Source organism: Lactuca saligna, chromosome 1, assembly GCF_052625555.1.
Source record: "Lactuca saligna cultivar CGN05327 chromosome 1, ASM5262555v1, whole genome shotgun sequence".
Classification (NCBI taxonomy): domain Eukaryota; kingdom Viridiplantae; phylum Streptophyta; class Magnoliopsida; order Asterales; family Asteraceae; genus Lactuca; species Lactuca saligna.
In genome coordinates this window covers 103,931,531-103,952,718 of record NC_136417.1, presented here as the reverse complement: position 1 = coordinate 103,952,718, position 21,188 = coordinate 103,931,531, and the positions used below count along the sequence as shown (strand labels likewise).

The window sequence follows — 21,188 nt, the reverse complement described above, 5'->3', positions numbered from 1 at the left end:
CAAATTTATCCAAACCGTATGAACATTTCATTTTCTTGTTCCAATTATTATGCATAAATTAAAGTGTGACACGGGTATAAACTTTTTCGTCTTATAAAGCTGGAAATCGAGAGTATTACACAATAACGAATAAAAAAGATAGTAAAAAGACAATTTTATGTCACCAAGTAGGCATTCAAGGACGAGTATTATTATTAAACCAATATTTTGGCTAGTTGGTTGGTGTGAAATGTGTTATTATTTCGTTTCATTAACTTGTTTAAAATACTAACCACGAGTTTGTCACATAAATATTAAAAATTATGAACAAGTTTTTTAAGACGTACGTTATCACGTGCTCGGCGTTGACGAAAAAGCATTTGAATCATTTAAGGTCAAGAAAATATATAGAGAACATTTGAAGCATCGGAACCATTTGGGAGTATCAGATGGCTTTGGTAAACCCATTTTCTAGCCTAACCTCCGGTGATAAGCAATGGGTAGATCACATCAGCAAAACCTTGAAAAAACAGCTTGACATTAACGTCGATACACCTCCACTGTCCATATTTCAAATTCCTCAAATCCTAAAAGACGATAAGCCGGAAGTTTACGTCCCTCAAAGGATAGGGCTTGGCCCTAATCACCATTTCCGGCCAGAGCTCTATCAGAACATGGAGCAAAACAAACTCACTTCCGTGAAAAGGGTACTTAAGTCTAATAAAGTTCAAGTCTCTGAGGACCAAGTCGTAGATAAAGTCAAAGAGATCATCCCCATAATTTGTGCTTGCTATGATTTGTACCTTGATGCTGATGATGACACGTTGGCATGGTTATTCACCATTGACACTCTCTTCTTTATTGATCTACTTGGTGCTTATATTGATCAACAGGTTGCAATAGATGCAAAAGATATTATCATGTTAGAGAACCAGATTCCTCTAATTGTATTGAAGGAAATCCAAAACGTTCTATCAGGTAGCTTTGATGAAGCCCAAGAAGATTTCTGGGAATCTAAGTTTGGTTATTTCTGTAAGTGCCACTCACCATTTATCCTATCTAAAGAGAAAATCGATTTTAGTAAAGTAAACCATTTACTTGATTATATGTACCAATCCATCGTGACCAATGAAGAATCGATGTCACCAGAAGTTTACTTTCAAAAATCTGGAAGTGGTCCATCTGAAAAAGACGATACACTAGAACTACTTGAAATGTTTATCCAACTTATGGCACTGATCCCAGGGACTAAGCCATTTCTTCAGATCTTTGAATCCTTCATGAAATCTTTCTCAGAAAGTATTGAGAAGATGGTGACAGCTGAAGAGATCAAGGTGCCTTCAGTTTCAGAGCTTCGTGATATTGCAGGAGTTAAGTTCCATTTGTCACCAACTGACGGCGGAATCAGAAACATTAACTTTGTAGGCGAAAATGAGCGTTCTTGTTATCTCCCTGTTATTACACTTAATATTGATTCAGAGGTGATATTGAGAAACTTGGTGGCTTATGAGCAATTAATGGCAAAGAAAAGTTTTACCACTGGCTATGGTCTTGAACTCACTGAATATGTTGATTTCATGTGTGGTATCATTGACAGTGTTAAGGACGTGTGGTTGCTACGTGAAGAAAAGATCATCATAGGTGACTTGGGTAATGAGGATATTGTTAAGTTGTTTAACGGGATTGGGAGATCTCAGGGGAAAATGAATAGGGTGTCGGATTTGAGGAAGACTGTTTATCAATTAAATAAAGTTTACCAAAGCACACCGAGAGTTTGGGTGGAGAAGCAACTTCGGGCTTCTGCCAAGATGATCACATTCCTCATCAGCATTTCGAGCACACTGATCTTGATTCGTGAGGTGTATTTGAAGGATTATGGTTTGAATCCACCAAACATGAATTTGGATGATATTGTTAGGACCACATTGAGTTCCTTTTTTCATTTATAAGGGATGGGTTTGTGTATTATCTAACGTGCTTGTTTTAATCATTTGATGTACTATATGCCATGAGCTAACATAGTTGTAAATACATCTACAACAACAACAATATCTGAAACTTATCGAAGAGAAATTAAACAGCAATCAAAATCGCTACAAGCTTACAACTCCTTCTCTAGCATCTTCCCCTCTTCTTCAACCCGATGCCAAAAAAAACAACACCACCTTCCTTTACGGGTGTTGGGCACTGCCATGCTACCGCCACCCCAAAACTTCTATACCACTTACCTTTACAAAACTTTTCCCCGAAGTAATTCAAAAAAGACATGCTTAAGGTGTTTGTTTCAAATGCACATCCACGTTTCACTGAAGTCACGTTTCCAACACACCTCAGTTCCTTCTTATAGCCGAAAATGAAGAAGCTTACAATACCACAACCACCATTACCGACCCTTCTTCCATCACTAACTTTCACAACCATACATATTAAAATTCAGACCATGATTTCACAACATCTCCTCACTTCTTGTCCGTATCAGATGTGGCTTTCTTCGTGTTGCAACCCCCACAGACACTTCACTTCACCAATTACATCAATGGTCACCCCGTCACAACTCTCATTGACTATGGAAGCACACACATAATTATTCAACCAAGAATCGCCTCCCTCATCAAAACAAAACACCCACATCAACCAATTTCTTGTCATGATCAACACCGGTTAAAATTTGAATTAAGGGTTCTTCCCCATTATACCCCTTGAAGTCAACAAAACCACATTTATAGTACCTCTATTTTTACTTCCTGTGGTAGGATCTGATAAAATATTAGTGATGGGTTCTAGGTTACAATAAAACATAAAACAACGCAGCGAAAGTTACATAAGTACTTGTGGGCACATGTAACCTAGAGTTATATGACATTTTCTCATTATAACAACATATTATGAAAAACGATTTAATCTACTCTTTGCAAAAATAAAATAGATTATAAAACATACCTTTTCATATAAACAATTATAATAACTCTTGTGTCTTCAAAAGCTCCATGGGAAGCAAAATCTATAGTGTGATTGTCTCTAATGGCTCATACCCAAAATCCCTAGAACACTAGAAATTTAAAGGAGAGAGGATGCGACTTGTGAAATTCGTATTCCACCTTGTATAAGGTAAAATCAATGAAATTGTGATGCCAATGGAAATTATTTATAGCTAGGGGATATCTAGGATAAACCATTATTTGAATAATTAAATATTAGATTTAATTTATTAAAGACAATTCTCCTTATCAACTATACGAGGCTTCCGGAATTAATTCTAGAACCTCTAAAACCGTCCAAGCTTATGGAGGCTTCTAGAATTGCTTTTCCTTACTTAATTATGAATAATTACAATTCAACCATTTCACCTATAATTAACTCTAATTATTCCTGAATTAATTCCAGATTAATTCTGATTAACAATTCTTTAATTCCAGTTGTTTCTAATTAATTTATTAATCATATAATAAATTAATAAATAATTTTATCTCCCTACTAAAGTAATTTTTGGCTATTTCTAATTATTGAGGACATCTCAAAAACGACTTTACTTTTATTCCATAAAGTTATACCAATTTAATTATGATGTTGACCAATTTAGTTATAACATTGGACACATTCCAACAATTAGGAATCACTTTGCTAAGCTTATTGGGATATATGATTGTTGATTTCTCTATCCCACAAATCTCTTTATAGTCAACGAAACCCATGCACTCTATGAGGGGACCCTTTCCATACCTATTTCAACCGGTTCATCACACACCCTTATCTGTGAAGATTCCATTGCCTCTTTCCATGCCAAGATATTTCATCATCAACTACCAACTCATATGCAAACTACCCAATAACGACACACTAACGCTACCATCAAACACCAAGCTACCAAGTTCAAACCTCTATTTGAAAGACCCAACGACTTACCTCCACCACGAGATGATGACCACCACATTACTCTTTTACCAAATTTCAAACATGTCCTCATCAAACCTTACTAATACACCTATTACATGAAAGAGATCAGGACCTTACTCATCACTGACAAGCTCAAACAAGGCATCATACAAACAAGTCAAAGCCCTTATTCATCACCATTCTTACTAGTTCCAAAAAGATGGAACGTAGCAGTTCTGCATCGACTATCGGGGTCTCAATTTTATCACCATTAGAGATCTCTTTTAAATACGAACATCAGATGAATTTGTTGGATGAACTCCATCGCGCCACCATGTTCTCCAAGATTGAATCAAGCGCCGATTATCATCAAATTTAGGTCTCGACAAACGCCATTCAAAAGACTAATTTTTAAACAATTGATGGCCACTAAGAATTTCGGGTCATGCCTTTCCGCCTCAACAATGAACCATCCACATTTCAAGCAACCATGAATGAACTCTTCCGATCGATCTTACTTAAGTTCGTCTTGTTTTTTTTCAACTATATCCTTGTCTACAACCCCTCAATCAATGCCTATTAAGAACACGTTCACTTTTTTTTTCAAACACAAATGACCAATCAGTACCATATCAAAGCTTCCAAGTGGATGTTCACCATAAACGAGATACCATTCTTGGGTCATATTATTTTAGTCCAATCCTGGCCCACTCTAACATCTTTTACTACTTTTCATGCCTTCTTGGGCCTCATAGACTATTATTGTCAATTTTTGTCACACCCCCAAACCAAGGATGGCGGAAACGTCCGGGGGTGTAGGACTTCATGTATAGTATCATAACCACAATTTCAATAGTAATTTAAGCAAACACAACCAACATATATATAATTGAAAAAGTTACATCACTTGTATGAATTACATGTTTCAAAATCAATTACAATATGTTGACAAAATATGAAAAGTTTGACGCCTTAACGTCCCATCCTCAAAAGCACTTGATTACCTGTTTAGTGTTTTCCTGAGAATACAAGTTGTTTGAAAAGTGTCAACACAAAGGTTGGTGAGTTCATAAGCTTTTATTAATAAACTTAGTAGAAGTCTTTCACATGTAAATGTCGCGTTTGTTTCAGAAAAATCCGATATTTTCCTTGAAATCCGTAAAATGTAGCCTTATAACCAAAGACCAAAATGTATAAGAAATCATCATTACTTAGTAGAAATGTCGTGAGTTTAAAATGATATGGAAAGTAAATTTTTAATCAACCTAAAACCTACTTCGGTTTTATGAAATCCCGTAAACTTTATGAATTGTTAACTCCCTAGGTGAGTCGCTATAATCATACTGTGACTATGTAAACCTGCCACAACGTTTCTCAGGTGTCGCGAAAAGGAAATGACATTTGTCACCCGTAGACCTGCAGGTCCCACTGTAGCTAGCAGCAAGGTGTGGGGTGTCAAACCCAATATAGATCTATATACAAGTATCAAGTTTTCCCTCAAGGAGATTCTGATTATAACTACCAGGAATTATATCCCGCACTCGGACGTACGGGGAGAGAGAGAGTCTCACAACATAGGTTAACAAGTTTACGTGGAATGTGTGTGGATATAAATCTTTCTTGTATGAATGTACCATTTTTGTACGAGTGTGTTGAGTGATGTATCATAAACTATACCTATTATAGTTTATCTAAAATGTATGTAATATGTATGAATTCGTTTATGGAAATGTATTAGTGTTGTGAATTTATCAAACTATACTTTTTATAGTTACATAATACGTGTTCTAAAATGAATGAATAATATTTAATATGAATGACTTAGTTTCAGTTCATAATGATAAACTAACAAGGAAACACATTCAAATATTAGAACTTATGATTATACACTTTGCTCAACATAATACAAAGTGTTATGATATTTACATGCTGTTGGCTAACTTTAGCCATTCTGCCCTGTTTTGGAAAAATCATAGAAAAATCATACGAAGTCGAAAACTAGATCCGTAAATTCTGAGAGTTCACAAAATGTGTTAGTTTACTCATAATTTTTATCACGATTTTTAATGATCTCCAACTTGGGTGAAAAAGTCCATAATCACAGACTGGTCCGGATTGTTGTTTGAAATGATAGGCAGTTTTGTAAAAATCACCATAAATTGTAGAAAAATCGTATGGAGATGTGCAAGTAGTCATTTTAAAGCTACAAACTTGAACTATTTGCACCTTGTACAGTTTTGAAAACAAAAATGTTTAAGATGCCCAAAACAGTCTGTGAATGGAGTTGAACTTTTCTGATGAAGGCTGTTAGAAATATTTAGTTATGTTCTTGATGTTTTAACTTGTATTCCCCCCCCCCCCCTGAAAACTTGAGAAAACATGAAAATGTAGGGGTATGAACTCACCTTAAGTGATTTCAGTAGATGATTGTTGAAGAATGGAAGTGTTTAATTCAAGAACACTTGGAGATGCCTTGAAGGTTTCGAGAATCTAACATTATAGTTATGGAGTTTGTGTAAGCAATCAAAGATTTGAGTAGAAGGAAGTGAAATAATAATAGGGAGGATGAATTTTTACTTACTAAGAGTGGAAGAACACTTGAAATCAGCCTTGAATCTCGAAAATTTGTGTAGAAAAAGTTTGAGAGAAAAGTGGTGTTTGTTACTTAGTGGAATGAGAGAAATGAGAGAAAATGAGAAGTGTGGTTGTTTGTTCCAGCTCAAAAAACGTGGGAGTGAGTGAAATTTGAGTGTAAGGGGACATTGAAGTGACATAGGTAAGGTGGGGAGGTATGGCTGGTCATAGAGTGGGTGTGGGGTGGTTGCTTGTGTCATAAGTTAAGGCAAAGTGAACACTCCACCTTAAATAAATTCCCCATTAGATCTTTATTATTTAGATAATGATTTTCATAAAAATATGTTTAAATTATGAATATTTAGAGTTTATTATGTTAAAATATGATTTTGGGTGACAATCCCGCGTTAAAATAATTAAAAACGGGCCTTAAATGCAAAACTACGCGAAAACCGGGAAGAAAGGCATTCCCAGCGAGACCTCTCGGTCCCTAGGCCGAGGTTCGGTCCTTGCTGGGGGCTGTAGCCGGAAACGAAACGAACAGAGGGAAGCGAAAGGGGCGAGGAAGCGAGAGGCGAAGGCGAGAGGGGGTTCGGTCCGGAGATAAGAGGCGACGCGTCCGACCGAAAGGTGCCGAATGAACAGTGGTGAACAGTACCTTCGGGTTCGGTTCTTCCAGGGCGAGGTTCGGTTCCTCTTAAGCGGGGTTCGGGTTCGGTTCCTCTTAAGCAGGGTTCGGTTTCGGTTCTTCCAGGGCGAGGTTCGGTTCGGTTCCTCTTAAGCAGGGTTCGGTTTCGGTTGTTCCAGGGCGAGGTTCGGTTCGGATCAGGAGGGTTCGGCTCCCCCTTGCTCTCAGTCCCTAAGAGGACCTTCGGGTCCTAAGAAGCTTCTCTCTTCTCGAGAGGTTTCGGTTCCTAATGTCTATTTTTCTCGTTTTTACCCCGTTTTAAGCCGTTTTTGACACGGTTAAGCGTCGGAATGATCCGAATGATTCTAAAAAGTTACGGGAAACTTTGGAGAGAGATTTGGGAGAGATTTTACATACTTGGAGAGATTTGGGAGAGATTTGACATTCTTGGAGAGATTTCTCATACAGAGAGATATTTGAGAGAGATTTCACATACTTGGAGAGATTTGGGAGAGATTTGACATTCTTGGAGAGATTTCTCATACAAAGAGATATCTGAGAGAGATTTCACATACTTGGAGAGATTTGGGAGAGATTTGACATTCTTGGAGAGATTTCTCATACAAAGAGATATTTGAGAGAGATTTTACATACTTGGAGAGATTTGGGAGAGATTTCACATTCTTGGAGAGATTTCTCATACAGAGAGATTTGAGAGAGATTTCAAGTGTGGCATTTGTGAGTGTTTGGCTCCGCTAAGCAAGTTTCTTGAGCCTCGTTAAGTCATGGTTAAGGATCCCACACACTCCCAATGAGTATGCAACATGGTTTTTATCCGTTTAGTTCATTGATTAGCACTAGGGCTTAGGAAATTTTTAACACAAGACTTTTCTCAAGTGATGTTTTCCTATTAATATAGCAAGTTATACAGTATGAACATAACACAAACCCTAATACACAAGGTTTAATCGAGTTTGACCGGCTTGACTTGATGACTTGACTTGACTCAAGATTGACGATTGTCACATCATTCCCCCATTAGAGGGAATTTCGTCCCGAAATTTAAATTCGGCTGGGAACTTCAAGGGTTTGGGAAAAGATGTGGATACTTTTGCTTCATTTGATCTTCACGTTCCCAGGTAAACTCAGGCCCTCGTTTCGCGTTCCAACGAACCTTCACTATGGGAATGCGACTTTGTTTTGTTCTCTTGATCTCTCGATCCATGATCTCGACGGGTTCCTCCACAAAGTGGAGATTTTCATTAACTTCGATTTCTTCGAGTGGTATTACGAGTGTCTCGTCAGACAGACACTTCTTTAAGTTGGATACGTGGAAGGTAGGGTGTACATTACTAAGTTCTTGTGGTAGTCGGACTTTGTACGCCACAGGACCAATCCTAGCAAGGATTTCGAACGGACCGATGTACCTTGGGTTTAGTTTCCCTCGTTTACCAAAACGTATCATCCCCTTCCAGGGGGAAACTTTTAGTAGTACCCGGTCTCCGACCTGGAATTCTAAAGGTTTGCGTCGCTTATCCGCGTAACTCTTTTGTCGATCACGAGACGCTTTTAGTCTTTCCCGAATTTGAATGATCTTTTCTGTGGTTTCCCTTATGATTTCAGGCCCAGTAAGGGTGCTATCAGGGACTTGCCCTCTAGCTAGCTGAGTATCTCCAACTTCGGCCCAACACAGTGGTGATCTACACTTGCGACCGTAGAGAGCTTCGAATGGAGCAACTCCAATGCTAGTGTGATAGCTGTTATTATAAGAGAATTCGATAAGCGGTAGATGGGTATCCCATGCCTTACCAAAATCTATCACACAGGCTCTCAGCATGTCTTCCAATGTCTGGATGGTTCTCTCGCTTTGTCCGTCAGTTTGTGGATGGTAGGCCGTACTCATGTCTAGCCTGGTTCCCAGAGACTTCTGTAGGGACTGCCAGAAACGCAAGGTGAATCTACTATCTTGATCAGATATAATGGATGTTGGTACACCATGTAGTCACACGATCTCTTTAATGTACGTCCTGGTTAACTTCTCCATCTTGTCTGTTTCCTTTATTGGCAGGAAGTGCGCCGACTTGGTCAATCTGTCCACAACCACCCATATGGTATCCATCCCACCTGATGTCTTAGGCAGTTTGGTTATGAAGTCCATGGTTATTCGCTCCCACTTCCACTCGGGTATATCCGGTTGTTGAAGTAGTCCTGATGGCTTCTGATATTCCACCTTGACCTTGGCGCAAGTGAGGCACTTGCTCACATAAGTAGCAATTTCAGCCTTCATGTTTGGCCACCAGTGTAACCTTTTGAGGTCTAGATACATCTTATCTGACCCAGGGTGAATGGAGTATCGAGTCTTGTGGGCCTCGTTCATTACAACGTCTCGGTACCCACCGAACTTCGGTGTCCAGATTCGATTCATGAGATAACGAGTTCCATCCCCCTTTGACTTCTAAGTTCTTGTCCATCCCCCTTAGTGCTTCGCTTGCCACGTTTTCTGGTTTCAAGGCTTCTAATTGGGCGTCCTTGATCTGGGTGGCCAGTTGGGAGTGGATGGTCATGGCTAGGGATTTTACTCGGCGACCCGAGTATTCTTTCCTGCTTAAGGCATCGGCTACTACATTGGCCTTGACCGGGTGGTAGCGAATTTCACATTCGTAGTCACTCAGTAGTTCCACCCATCTTCTTTGGCGCATGTTAAGTTCTTTCTGATTGAGAATGTGCTGAAGACTTTTGTGATCAGTGAAAATGGTGCACTTGGTGCCGTAGAGGTAGTGCCTCCAGATCTTCAGGGCGAACACCACCGCTCCCAGTTCAAGGTCGTGGGTTGTATAATTAACTTCATGTGTCTTCAGTTGCCTTGATGCATAAGCGATGACTTTTCCCCTTTGCATGAGCACACAGCCGAGGCCTTGATTCGAAGCATCGCAATACACCACAAAATCATTGGTTCCTTCTGGAAGAGACAAGACTGGTGCGCTGCATAGGGCTTGCTTTAGTGTCTGGAAGGCGGCTTCTTGTTTATCTTCCCATTCAAACACTACACCCTTCTGAGTCAAGGTGGTGAGAGGCTTAGCGATCTTGGAGAAGTTTTGTATGAATCTTCGATAGTAGCCTGCGAGTCCTAAAAACTGTCGGATTTCTGTTGGCGTTGTACGTGTTGACCAATCTTCGATTGCTTTGATCTTTGAGGGGTCCACATGTATTCCTTCCTTGCTTACTACGTGGCCAAGGAATCCTATTTCACGGAGCCAAAATTCACACTTTGAGAATTTGGCGTAAAGCTTCTCGGTTCTTAAAATTTCCAGAACTAGTCGTAGATGTTGTCTGTGCTCTTCTTCGCTCCTCGAATAGACCAAGATATCATCGATGAATACGATGACGAATTTATCCAAGAAGGGTCGACACACTCGATTCATCAAATCCATGAACACCGCAGGCACGTTTGTTAACCCGAATGGCATCACTACAAATTCATAGTGCCCATAGCGAGTTCTGAATGCCGTCTTGGGGATATCCTCTTCCTGAACTCGTAGTTGATGATAGCCCGACCTCAGGTCGATTTTTGAAAAGTAGCTGGCTCCTTGGAGCTGGTTGAAGAGGTCATCTATTCGGGGTAGGGGATAACGGTTCTTGATAGTGAGTTTGTTTAGTTCTCGATAATCTATGCACATGCGAAAAGACCCATCCTTCTTCTTTACAAATAAGACTGGTGCTCCCCAGGGCGAGAAGCTTGGCCTGATGAACCCTTTGCTCAATAGTTCATTCAACTGGCTGGATAGTTCTTGCATTTCTGCCGGTGCTAAGCGATATGGAGCCCTGGCGACGGGGGTAGCTCCTGGGATTAAGTCGATCCGAAATTCGACTTGTCGTGCGAGTGGTACACCTGGCAGATCGTCTGGGAAAACATCAGGGAAGTTGCATACTTATGGAATTTCTTTGATGTCCTTCACCTCCTGTTTCTTGTCTACGATGTGGGCTAAGAAAGCACCGTATTGATTTCGGAGGTACTTTTGGGTTTTAACATAAGAGATGATTTGTAGGTTCGCACTAGGTTTATTGCCATAAATGGTGAGAACGTTGCCATTCGGCAGATTGAGGCGGACGGCCCTTTCGTAACATAGAATGTCGGCACGATGAAGGCTTAACCAATCCATACCAATGATTATATCGAAGCTTTTTATGGTGACCGGCATAAGGTCAATTTTGAACAAATGGTTGTCTAAAGTGAGAGTACACCCTATGTAAATATCATTAGCGCGCTCAACCTTTCCATTTGCCATTTCTACGATGTAAGAATCTTCTAGTGGTTGAGAATTTTGCTTAAGTATATGTTTGAATTGGTGACTTATGAAACTTCTTTCTGCCCCACTATCGAAAAGTACGCATGCATAAGAGTTATTGAGGAGGAACGTACCAGTAACCACAGAGGGATCCTTGACTGCTTCTCCCTGTCCTAAAGTTAGGACTCTCCCTACACCCCCAACATTAGGGGATCGTGCCTTGGGGCAGTTCCTCCTGAAGTGTCCCGTTTCACCACATCCATAGCAGGTTTGGCTTGCTCTGGTGTTGGCGGTCGTAGCGACTTGTGCGGCGGGTTGGGTAGTCGCTCTACAGAATCGTGCGGTGTGCCCCTTTTTGTTACAGTTATTGCAGTGTAACTCTCGACAAGCACCGTTATGGTGGTAGTTACACTTGTTGCACTTGGGAAGAGTTCCTATATACTGTTTCGGTGGCGCTGGAGCGACAGCAGTAGTGGCAGCACGAACAGCAACAATCTGTTGCTTTTTGGCGGGGTCCTGAATTGGTTGTTTCTTTTTATTGCCCCAGAACTTCCTCTTGTTGTTCCCTCCTTTTGTTCGGTCGGTGGTGGTTATCACGGTACCACGGCTAGCCCTGTGATCTATGAGTTGTTGTGCCAATTCCTTGGCACTTTCAAAGGTAGTGGGTTTCGAGGTCAATACACTATCTTGAATCTGGGATGACAGCCTCCAGAGATATCGTTCCACCTTCTTCTCTTCTGGAGTGACCATTGTTGGACAGAGGAGTGTTAGGTCATTGAAACGGGCAATATAAGTTTCAAGATCAGTGCCTGTCATTCTGAGGTTCCAAAGTTCTTCTTCAAGTTTTTGTATTTCGCCCCTCGGGCAGTATTCCTTTAACATTAGGGCTTTCAAATCCTCCCAGCTGATTGCGTTAGCTACTACGGGAGTAAGTGATTTAACTCGGCCATTCCACCAAGTAAGTGCTTTTCCAGTGAAAGTGAATGCCGCATACTTGACCTTGCTCGCTTCGGGACAAGCGCAGATTTCAAAAACTGCCTCGGTCCTTTCGAACCATTGCACCAACGTGATAACGCCCCCGCTTCCATTGAAAGGGTCGGGTTTGCCATTCGTGAAGTCTTTGTAAGAGCACTCCCTCGTACGCCCCGTGCTGTCCCCATGAATGGAATTGGTAGCTCCGGATCCAGAACCGCCAGAACCATTGGTTCCCATTTGCGACATTGCTGCCGCCACGGCTGCCGTTACTGCAGCCTGGAACATTGCAGGATCAAACTGCGGAGGTGGTGGTGGAGGCGGCACTGTGTTGTTGGAAGGCCTTGGTCTTTTCCTTGGTGGCATGGTTCTGTCATAAAAAAAATGACCAGTCGGTAAGACTTCAATAGTGATAACGAGTCGAGTGTTACTGGTTTCATCCCTCTTGTATTTTATCAAAACTTTATTATTTGTAAACTGTTTGTGTGATCAGGTTATGATGTATAGTGCCAAACATTCAATAAATAAAACACATGCCAAATTTCATTGATAACTTTTAGTACATAACGTTTAGAGGGAAAAGTTTGACCTCATAAGGGTCTACATTACATCGTTACAAAAGATAGTTTTGGCATTACAAAAACCCTTTGAATAGTGTAATCACATAGTCGCAGGGTCGACCTACATACAAAGAGTAGCACCAACGCGTACTCATAAAATTTTACTACCAAGACGTGAGAATAGCAACGAGTTCTAATCACTGCGACCCTTCTTTGACGGAGGCTGCGATGATGTCGATGCGCCCTATAGTTCCGCCAATCTGCGTTCGGCTGCAACCATTCTCTCTTCGAGTGCCATGTATCTTTCCCGATACTCTCTTGTTTCTGCTTGAGCTACAAGAAGGTCTTGAATGAGTTGGTCTCTGTGGTGGGAGTCTCGTTCCAGGTATCTGGTGCGATCAGTAGTAGACTGTACGATGGCACTTAACTCCCGGACCTGATCGGTCGTCGTCCTACCACGATCATCCATACTTGCTATTCGTTGTATCGTGACGGGGAGAGCTCTATCAGCCGGTCCACCATGAGTGAGATCATAGTAACCTCGTTGGTAGCCATATGGTGACCGCTGGCGTTGTTGTCGGCTCCATCTTTCGATCGTTGTTACCCAAGGGGGTTCAGGTCCATTGTATCCAAAACGGTGCGCGGGTACCCTTGCGATGTAGGGAGGGTTGAATACTTCTGGTGGTTCCTCTGCTTCGTTCCCAAACATGACTATCTCATCACCTTCCTCTTCTTCCTCTTCGTCTTCCTCTTCTTCTTGGTCGTCTTCCTCTTCTTGTTCTTGTGTGTCTTCCCCCTCGGGCTCCCCCTCGGGATCCTCTTCGGGATCCTCCTCGGGATCCTCTTCGGGATCCTCCTCGGGATCTTCCTCAGGATCCTCCTCGGGCTCATCTTCGATCCATCCCGCGTTTCCCTGATTGGGAAAATAGGGGTCCCCGGGTATGTGAAATCCTACCATGTCGTCTGCACGAGAAACGAGGTTAAGAAGCACATATCGGAAAATAATAATCTGGCACTATAGAAAGGTACAAATACTCCTATAGTATTTTTAAATGTTTATATTTGGTTCTTAGCGTGTTCTTTATGGAGTATAATTAGGTTATCAGATTTGTCGCTCATTACGACTATTCCTTAGTGTGCGTAAGTTACTTCTTGGACGGATATAGTTGATCAGGCTATATCCCTCCCAGAACTGATTACACATGCTAAGGCGTACTAATAATGTTCGACTCCTCCTCTTTCAATTTATGTTCTCCTAAGATATGACACCATGCTAGTATAGAATGCATGTAAGTATACTTTAAAACAAGAAATTATTTGTTTTCTAAAAGTACAACTCGTTAAAGCATTTTAAGAATCAGAGACCTCTAGTCCCAAATGTGTTTATAGTTTGTATATCTTATGTGGTTTGACATACTTAATTCACTATAAACCGTGCTCTGATACCAATCTGTCACACCCCCAAACCAAGGATGGCGGAAACGTCCGGGGGTGTAGGACTTCATGTATAGTATCATAACCACAATTTCAATAGTAATTTAAGCAAACACAACCAACATATATATAATTGAAAAAGTTACATCGCTTGTATGAATTACATGTTTCAAAATCAATGACAATATGTTGACAAAATATGAAAAGTTTGACGCCTTAACGTCCCATCCTCAAAAGCACTTGATTACCTGTTTAGTGTTTTCCTGAGAATACAAGTTGTTTGAAAAGTGTCAACACAAAGGTTGGTGAGTTCATAAGCTTTTATTAATAAACATAGTAGAAGTCTTTCACATGTAAATGTCGCGTTTGTTTCAAAAAAATCCGATATTTTCCTTGAAATCCGTAAAATGTAGCCTTATAACCAAAGACCAAAATGTATAAGAAATCATCATTACTTAGTAGAAATGTCGTGAGTTTAAAATGATATGGAAAGTAAATTTTTAATCAACCTAAAACCTACTTCGGTTTTATGAAATCCCGTAAACTTTATGAATTGTTGACTCCCTAGGTGAGTCGCTATAATCATACTGTGACTATGTAAACCTGCCACAACGTTTCTCAGGCGTCGCGAAAAGGAAATGACATTTGTCACCCGTAGACCTGCAGGTCCCACTGTAGCTAGCAGCAAGGTGTGGGGTGTCAAACCCAATATAGATCTATATACAAGTATCAAGTTCTCCCTCAAGGAGATTCTGATTATAACTACCAGGAATTATATCCCGCACTCGGACGTACGGGGAGAGAGAGAGTCTCACAACATAGGTTAACAAGTTTACGTGGAATGTGTGTGGATATAAATCTTTCTTGTATGAATGTACCATTTTTGTACGAGTGTGTTGAGTGATGTATCATAAACTATACCTATTATAGTTTATCTAAAATGTATGTAATATGTATGAATTCGTTTATGGAAATGTATTAGTGTTGTGAATTTATCAAACTATACTTTTTATAGTTACATAATACGTGTTCTAAAATGAATGAATAATATTTAATATGAATGACTTAGTTTCAGTTCATAATGATAAACTAACAAGGAAACACATTCAAATATTAGAACTTATGATTATACACTTTTCTCAACATAATACAAAGTGTTATGATATTTACATGCTGTTGGCTAACTTTAGCCATTCTGCCCTGTTTTGGAAAAATCATAGAAAAATCATACGAAGTCGAAAACTAGATCCGTAAATTCTGAGAGTTCACAAAATGTGTTAGTTTACTCATAATTTTTATCACGATTTTTAATGATCTCCAACTTGGGTGAAAAAGTCCATAATCACAGACTGGTCCGGATTGTTGTTTGAAATGATAGGCAGTTTTGTAAAAATCACCATAAATTGTAGAAAAATCGTATGGAGATGTGCAAGTAGTCATTTTAAAGCTACAAACTTGAACTATTTGCACCTTGTACAGTTTTAAAAACAAAAATGTTTAAGATGCCCAAAACAGTCCGTGAATGGAGTTGAACTTTTCTGAGGAAGGCTGTTAGAAATATTTAGTTATGTTCTTGATGTTTTAACTTGTATTCCCCCCCCCTGAAAACTTGAGAAAACATGAAAATGTAGGGGTATGAACTCACCTTAAGTGATTTCAGTAGATGATTGTTGAAGAATGGAAGTGTTTAATTCAAGAACACTTGGAGATGCCTTGAAGGTTTTCGAGAATCTAACATTATAGTTATGGAGTTTGTGTAAGCAATCAAAGATTTGAGTAGAAGGAAGTGAAATAATAATAGGGAGGATGAATTTTTACTTACTAAGAGTGGAAGAACACTTGAAATCAGCCTTGAATCTCGAAAATTTGTGTAGAAAAAGTTTGAGAGAAAAGTGGTGTTTGTTACTTAGTGGAATGAGAGAAATGAGAGAAAATGAGGAGTGTGGTTGTTTGTTCCAGCTAAAAAAACGTAGGAGTGAGTGAAATTTGAGTGTAAGGGGACATTGAAGTGACATAGGTAAGGTGGGGAGGTATGGCTGGTCATAGAGTGGGTGTGGGGTGGTTGCTTGTGTCATAAGTTAAGGCAAAGTGAACACTCCACCTTAAATAAATTCCCCATTAGATCTTTATTATTTAGATAATGATTTTCATAAAAATATGTTTAAATTATGAATATTTAGAGTTTATTATGTTAAAATATGATTTTGGGTGACAATCCCGCGTTAAAATAATTAAAAACGGGCCTTAAATGCAAAACTACGCAAAAACCGGGAAGAAAGGCAATCCCAGCGAGACCTCTCGGTCCCTAGGCCGAGGTTCGGTCCTTGCTGGGGGCTGTAGCCGGAAACGAAACGAACAGAGGGAAGCGAAAGGGGCGAGGAAGCGAGAGGCGAAGGCGAGAGGGGGTTCGGTCCGGAGATAAGAGGCGACGCGTCCGACCGAAAGGTGTCACAACTGGAAATTTTGTGTCTTGTAAACTATACACTCAAGCTAAAGTGAATCAAAAGCTTAAGAACATGTGTAACACCCATGATTGTAACAACAAAATTTCAATCAAATACACCATACAATCATTCAAATGGTCAACAAACAATTGGAAACCCTAGAAGTTCTTATTTAGGTCCACTTTGGACTAGAACTCCCTTATTGGATCCAAATGGACCAATAAGCTTCCAATTGGACTATCATGGGCTTAGAACCCTAATTGGGCTCTAATTGGACCCACATTCATTTATTTCAATATTATGGGCCATATTGGGCCTAGAATGAAATAAATTGAAAGCTTTGATCCATGATTAACCTAATCTAGCTTATTAAAACATAAAAATCACAATTTTATTTTATAAGGCCAATAAATACCTAAGACTAACTCTAATATTGGGCTTAGGAGCAAAAAGCCCAAATTTTCCTTTCTCCTTCCATGTTTTCGGCCCAAAACAAGCCCAAGAGAAAGGTTTGACTTTCTCATGCCACCTCACTATTAACTAAAGGACTTCCATGCAAGAAACTCATATCTCCATGCAAACCTCACCTCAAATATCATTTCTTCTTCCTCTCTCTCTCACTCTCGGCCGAGCAAACACACACACACACCACAAAAATCTCTTCCAAACTCTCTAAGTCTAGAATAACAATCCTCCCTCCTTCAAAATTTTCGTGAATCTAAGAAGCTTTCAAGAGGATCTTGCAAGTTAATCATCATCTTAGGTAAGTTTTTACTTATATCCATGATCTAGCTACTTCACTCCATCAAAAACCTCTTCTAAATCTATTCCAACTTGTGATCATGCACCTTAGAAGTCACCAAACTCGAGATCTACCAAGGAAAGGTGCTAAGGCCGAAAAATCACTTCATTTTCTTCCATCTTTTCTTCAAAAACCGAAAGCTTCAAACAAGGTGAGCTTCATACCCCCTATTTTCGATTTTCATGAGTTTTTTTTTTTTTTGGGGGGGGGGGGGGGGGATACAAGTGAAAGTGTAGATCTATATGTATTTTGTATGCTTTGTATGATTCCATGTTTATATGTGTGCTTTTTGTGTGTTATAATGTTGGATCTAGCCATAAAACCCCTCAAAACCGAAATATACCTCAAGTTAAAAGACTCTAGCATCAATTATATTTCTACATACAAAGTATTTCTAGAAAAAAAATGGCTATATGGTTTAGTAACAATTTCTTTGAGCTAAAAACACCATTTTTGGACCTAAAATGCGAAAAACACAAACTTTAAGGGCCTAAATTGACAAATCACGAATTCTGATGGTTAAACTATGTCAAAACAGTTTCAATAAAGCAATTTCTGGAAATATACTCATTTAGAGGATTAAAAACATAAACTTCAAGCTTAATGGGCTAAAAATGACATTTTAGGCCCAATGAGGCCCATTATGCGAGATTTTCTGTTTTGGAGGGTCAAAACTGTATTTTTCTGTAAAACAGTGGACTATAAGTGTTCCAAGTCCTTTTCAAAGGTTTAAAATGCTTTTTAAATTTAAAAGGGACTAAAGTTGCAAAAAAATTTCAATTTGGGCCAAAATTGTCAAACTTTCGAAAAGAAGGGTTATAACCGAGAAAAATTGAAATTCAGGGACTTAAGCTGTTTTCTATGAAAAATATGCTGGAAAATACTTATTTCAATAAGTGTTGGTATTAAAATGTCAAGAAAATCGATTTAAGGACCAAACCGGGAAGTTTTTAAATGAAGGGTTGAAAAAGTAAATTTTTACAAATAATGAGGGGCTGAAAACAGAAAAATTCTCAAGGCTAGTTCAATACATGCAATTTGATCAAATGATGATACCACAACTATCGACGAAATACAATACATTACAACACCAAAAGTCGTTGTCAAACGAATTGGTTCGGTCTCGAACCAATAAAAATCCGAAATTACTAACACGACAACACTATGACATTACGACATTACGATAACGATTGGGAAGTCACTATACATGCGAGTGTGCACAGACGTCTACGCACCACCTTTGGGCCCCAAAAGTGTAAAATCTTGTTCGTTGAGCCTAGCTAGCCCAATGACCTGATCTTAAGGCCCGAAGACCTCTCTCTTACGAAGTGTTGGGTTTCACCGATCCGACATAACGTAAAAGGACTTTCAATGGCTTGTATACTACTGGTCCCCAAGGGTCCTTTGGTATTGCTAGTAAAGTCTACCTTTTCATGCGAGGTGGGTCTGGGACCCCTCGTACCATTTATCCCCAACCGGCTAATGGAGTTATTGAGGCCTTCGTGTCCTCGTTCTCTTCGGGTGTGGGACTACACGTAGTCAGGGCGGTTGGAGAACATGATTAGTACGGACGACGCCTTCGGGATCGTTAGTATCGCTATAGACTAGTCGTTTGTGTAACGTGTGTTTGTAGCAAATAATCATGCTCAACAATAATCCAATGTCGCCTGGTACCGACAACTTCACACGTTGCAATTGTTTCAATGTACGAATTAGGAAAACATCGGGTTTTCCTAGGGTATTTCAATACATACGGATTCGGAATACACACAAATTTTAGATGAACAAATTTTACAAGTATAGAAACAAACAAGCATACCTATGGATCTTCACACATTTTTGACTTTACTATTTTCAGAAAATATCGGATTTTCTGGTGTTACTCAAAACATTACAAACATTGGATTTCAAACATTACTTATGAACTCACCAACATTTCATATGTTGACGTTTTTCAAAATACTTGTATTCTCAGGTAACAGATAAAGTGGAGGATGAATTGTACTCTATGACGTTTTGCTGTGGTTTAATTTAGTAGCAAACAGTTATTTTTGAGAATGTCATGTTTTGGGAACAATGTAATGGATGTAAACGCTACCAGTTGTATCATTCCAAATCTTGGTGATGTATAATGTTATGTTTCATGTATATGCAATGTGATGGTATTCAATTGAGTCACGATAGCCCTCGGACGTTTCCGCCGTCTGGTTCGGGGGTGTGACAGGTTGGTATCAGAGCCTTGTTTATAGTGAACTAGCATATCTAGCCACACATGGATGTGCAACTATAAACCAAAAAGAGGGACTAACATAACTCTGAATAAAACAAGTGAATAAAACACCCTTGCTTGCACTAGGAATAGGAACATAACGCCGAACCAAACAAAAATAATACTAGTGTCTCGGTTAATTCGGGAACTGTTCTTAGTGATACCAAGGAGTGAATGCAGCATGATCAACTACATTCTCTCCAATGTAAAACTAACACACGTCCTGATGAGATCGGGATTTCTAGGGAATCTAAAACCATACCCCTACCACCGAAAAGAGAACGCCTGTTTAGCTTGTGCAATAGCGGTAGAGTCATAGGAAAGTGATAGCTTATTCGTATACTTTCTCCCAGTCTTCATGGAAGGAGAGCATCAGGGCATTCAGTTTCACCAAGCCTTAGGAGCACACGGGATACTCGAAGACGAACCAGAGGGGAATCGGGAGGGAGTCCACGGCATTGAACCTGACGAATACATGGACACCGACTACGAGTTCGAGGAGACCGACGATGACATGGGGGAGGATCAGGCCCCGGATATAGATCACGTCGCATCTCCTGTTAGCGAAGCGCAACAGAATCACCACGTCCCACCAGTGAATCCCGCGAGGTAAAATCGCTCCCCAGAAGCCGAGATTGCCGACTTGCGGCAACAACTGTTCGCCATGGAAGCACGTGCCGTGCAAGCAGAGCTGGAGAGGGATGAGGTCATTGTAGACATGACTGAGATGGCTCAGCTGTTGGCTCAGCACTTCGGCATATAGTTTCACCGTTATAGTAGGACGCAGCTCATCGCGGTTAGGGATAGACTTATCATAGTAGGTCGTTAGGAAATATGCTATGTACTCCGACTCTATGTTTAAGTGACTACACTACTCATAGAGTCGTTATGCTGTCGAACTAGTATCACTCATGTATGCTCCTACGAGCAAATTTTCATGTATCAAATGCGGGTAATATTAATAAATTTTTACGTGTTTTATTACGATATTGCAAATTGCTATGTGTTGAGAAATTATTATTGATTGGTCAATGGTAGTAGTGTTTAAGTTCGTACCATGCACCTAGTCAGTAGGATCACGACCTCACCGAAACAACATACCCTCAACATCTTTCCGTATTGTGACAGAAAGATGCCTCCCCGACCTGCTCGCGGAAACCCAGGACCAACCCCACCTGAAGTTGACTCAGCCGCTTTCCAGGCGGCTGTATCTGCAGCAGTCACTGCAGCGATTGTGCAAATTCAACAAGGGAACAATGGAGGAGTCAATGGGCAAGGAGCCGGAAGTTCAAACAATGGAATGAATCAAGGACTCACCAAGACGTGTACTTACAAGGACTTCACAAACGCCAAACCACGAACTTTTA

At 40.1% G+C, this 21,188-nt stretch overlaps 1 protein-coding gene across 1 annotated transcript; it reads left to right on the top strand.

The window, feature by feature from the left end:
- Nucleotides 1-390: 390 nt before the first annotated feature.
- LOC145042736 (putative UPF0481 protein At3g02645) lies at nt 391-2,008 on the top strand. The gene has a single exon (XM_078991208.1). The coding sequence runs from the start codon at nt 429-431 to the stop codon at nt 1,926-1,928; it is 1,500 nt and encodes a 499-aa protein (XP_078847334.1). The 5' UTR covers nt 391-428; the 3' UTR covers nt 1,929-2,008.
- The last annotated feature ends 19,180 nt before the right edge of the window (nt 2,009-21,188 follow it).

What these genes read in the sequence shown, in the direction of transcription:
- LOC145042736 (XM_078991208.1), top strand. Translation starts at nt 429, where the DNA reads ATGGCTTTGGTAAACCCATTTTCTAGCCTAACCTCCGGTGATAAGCAA.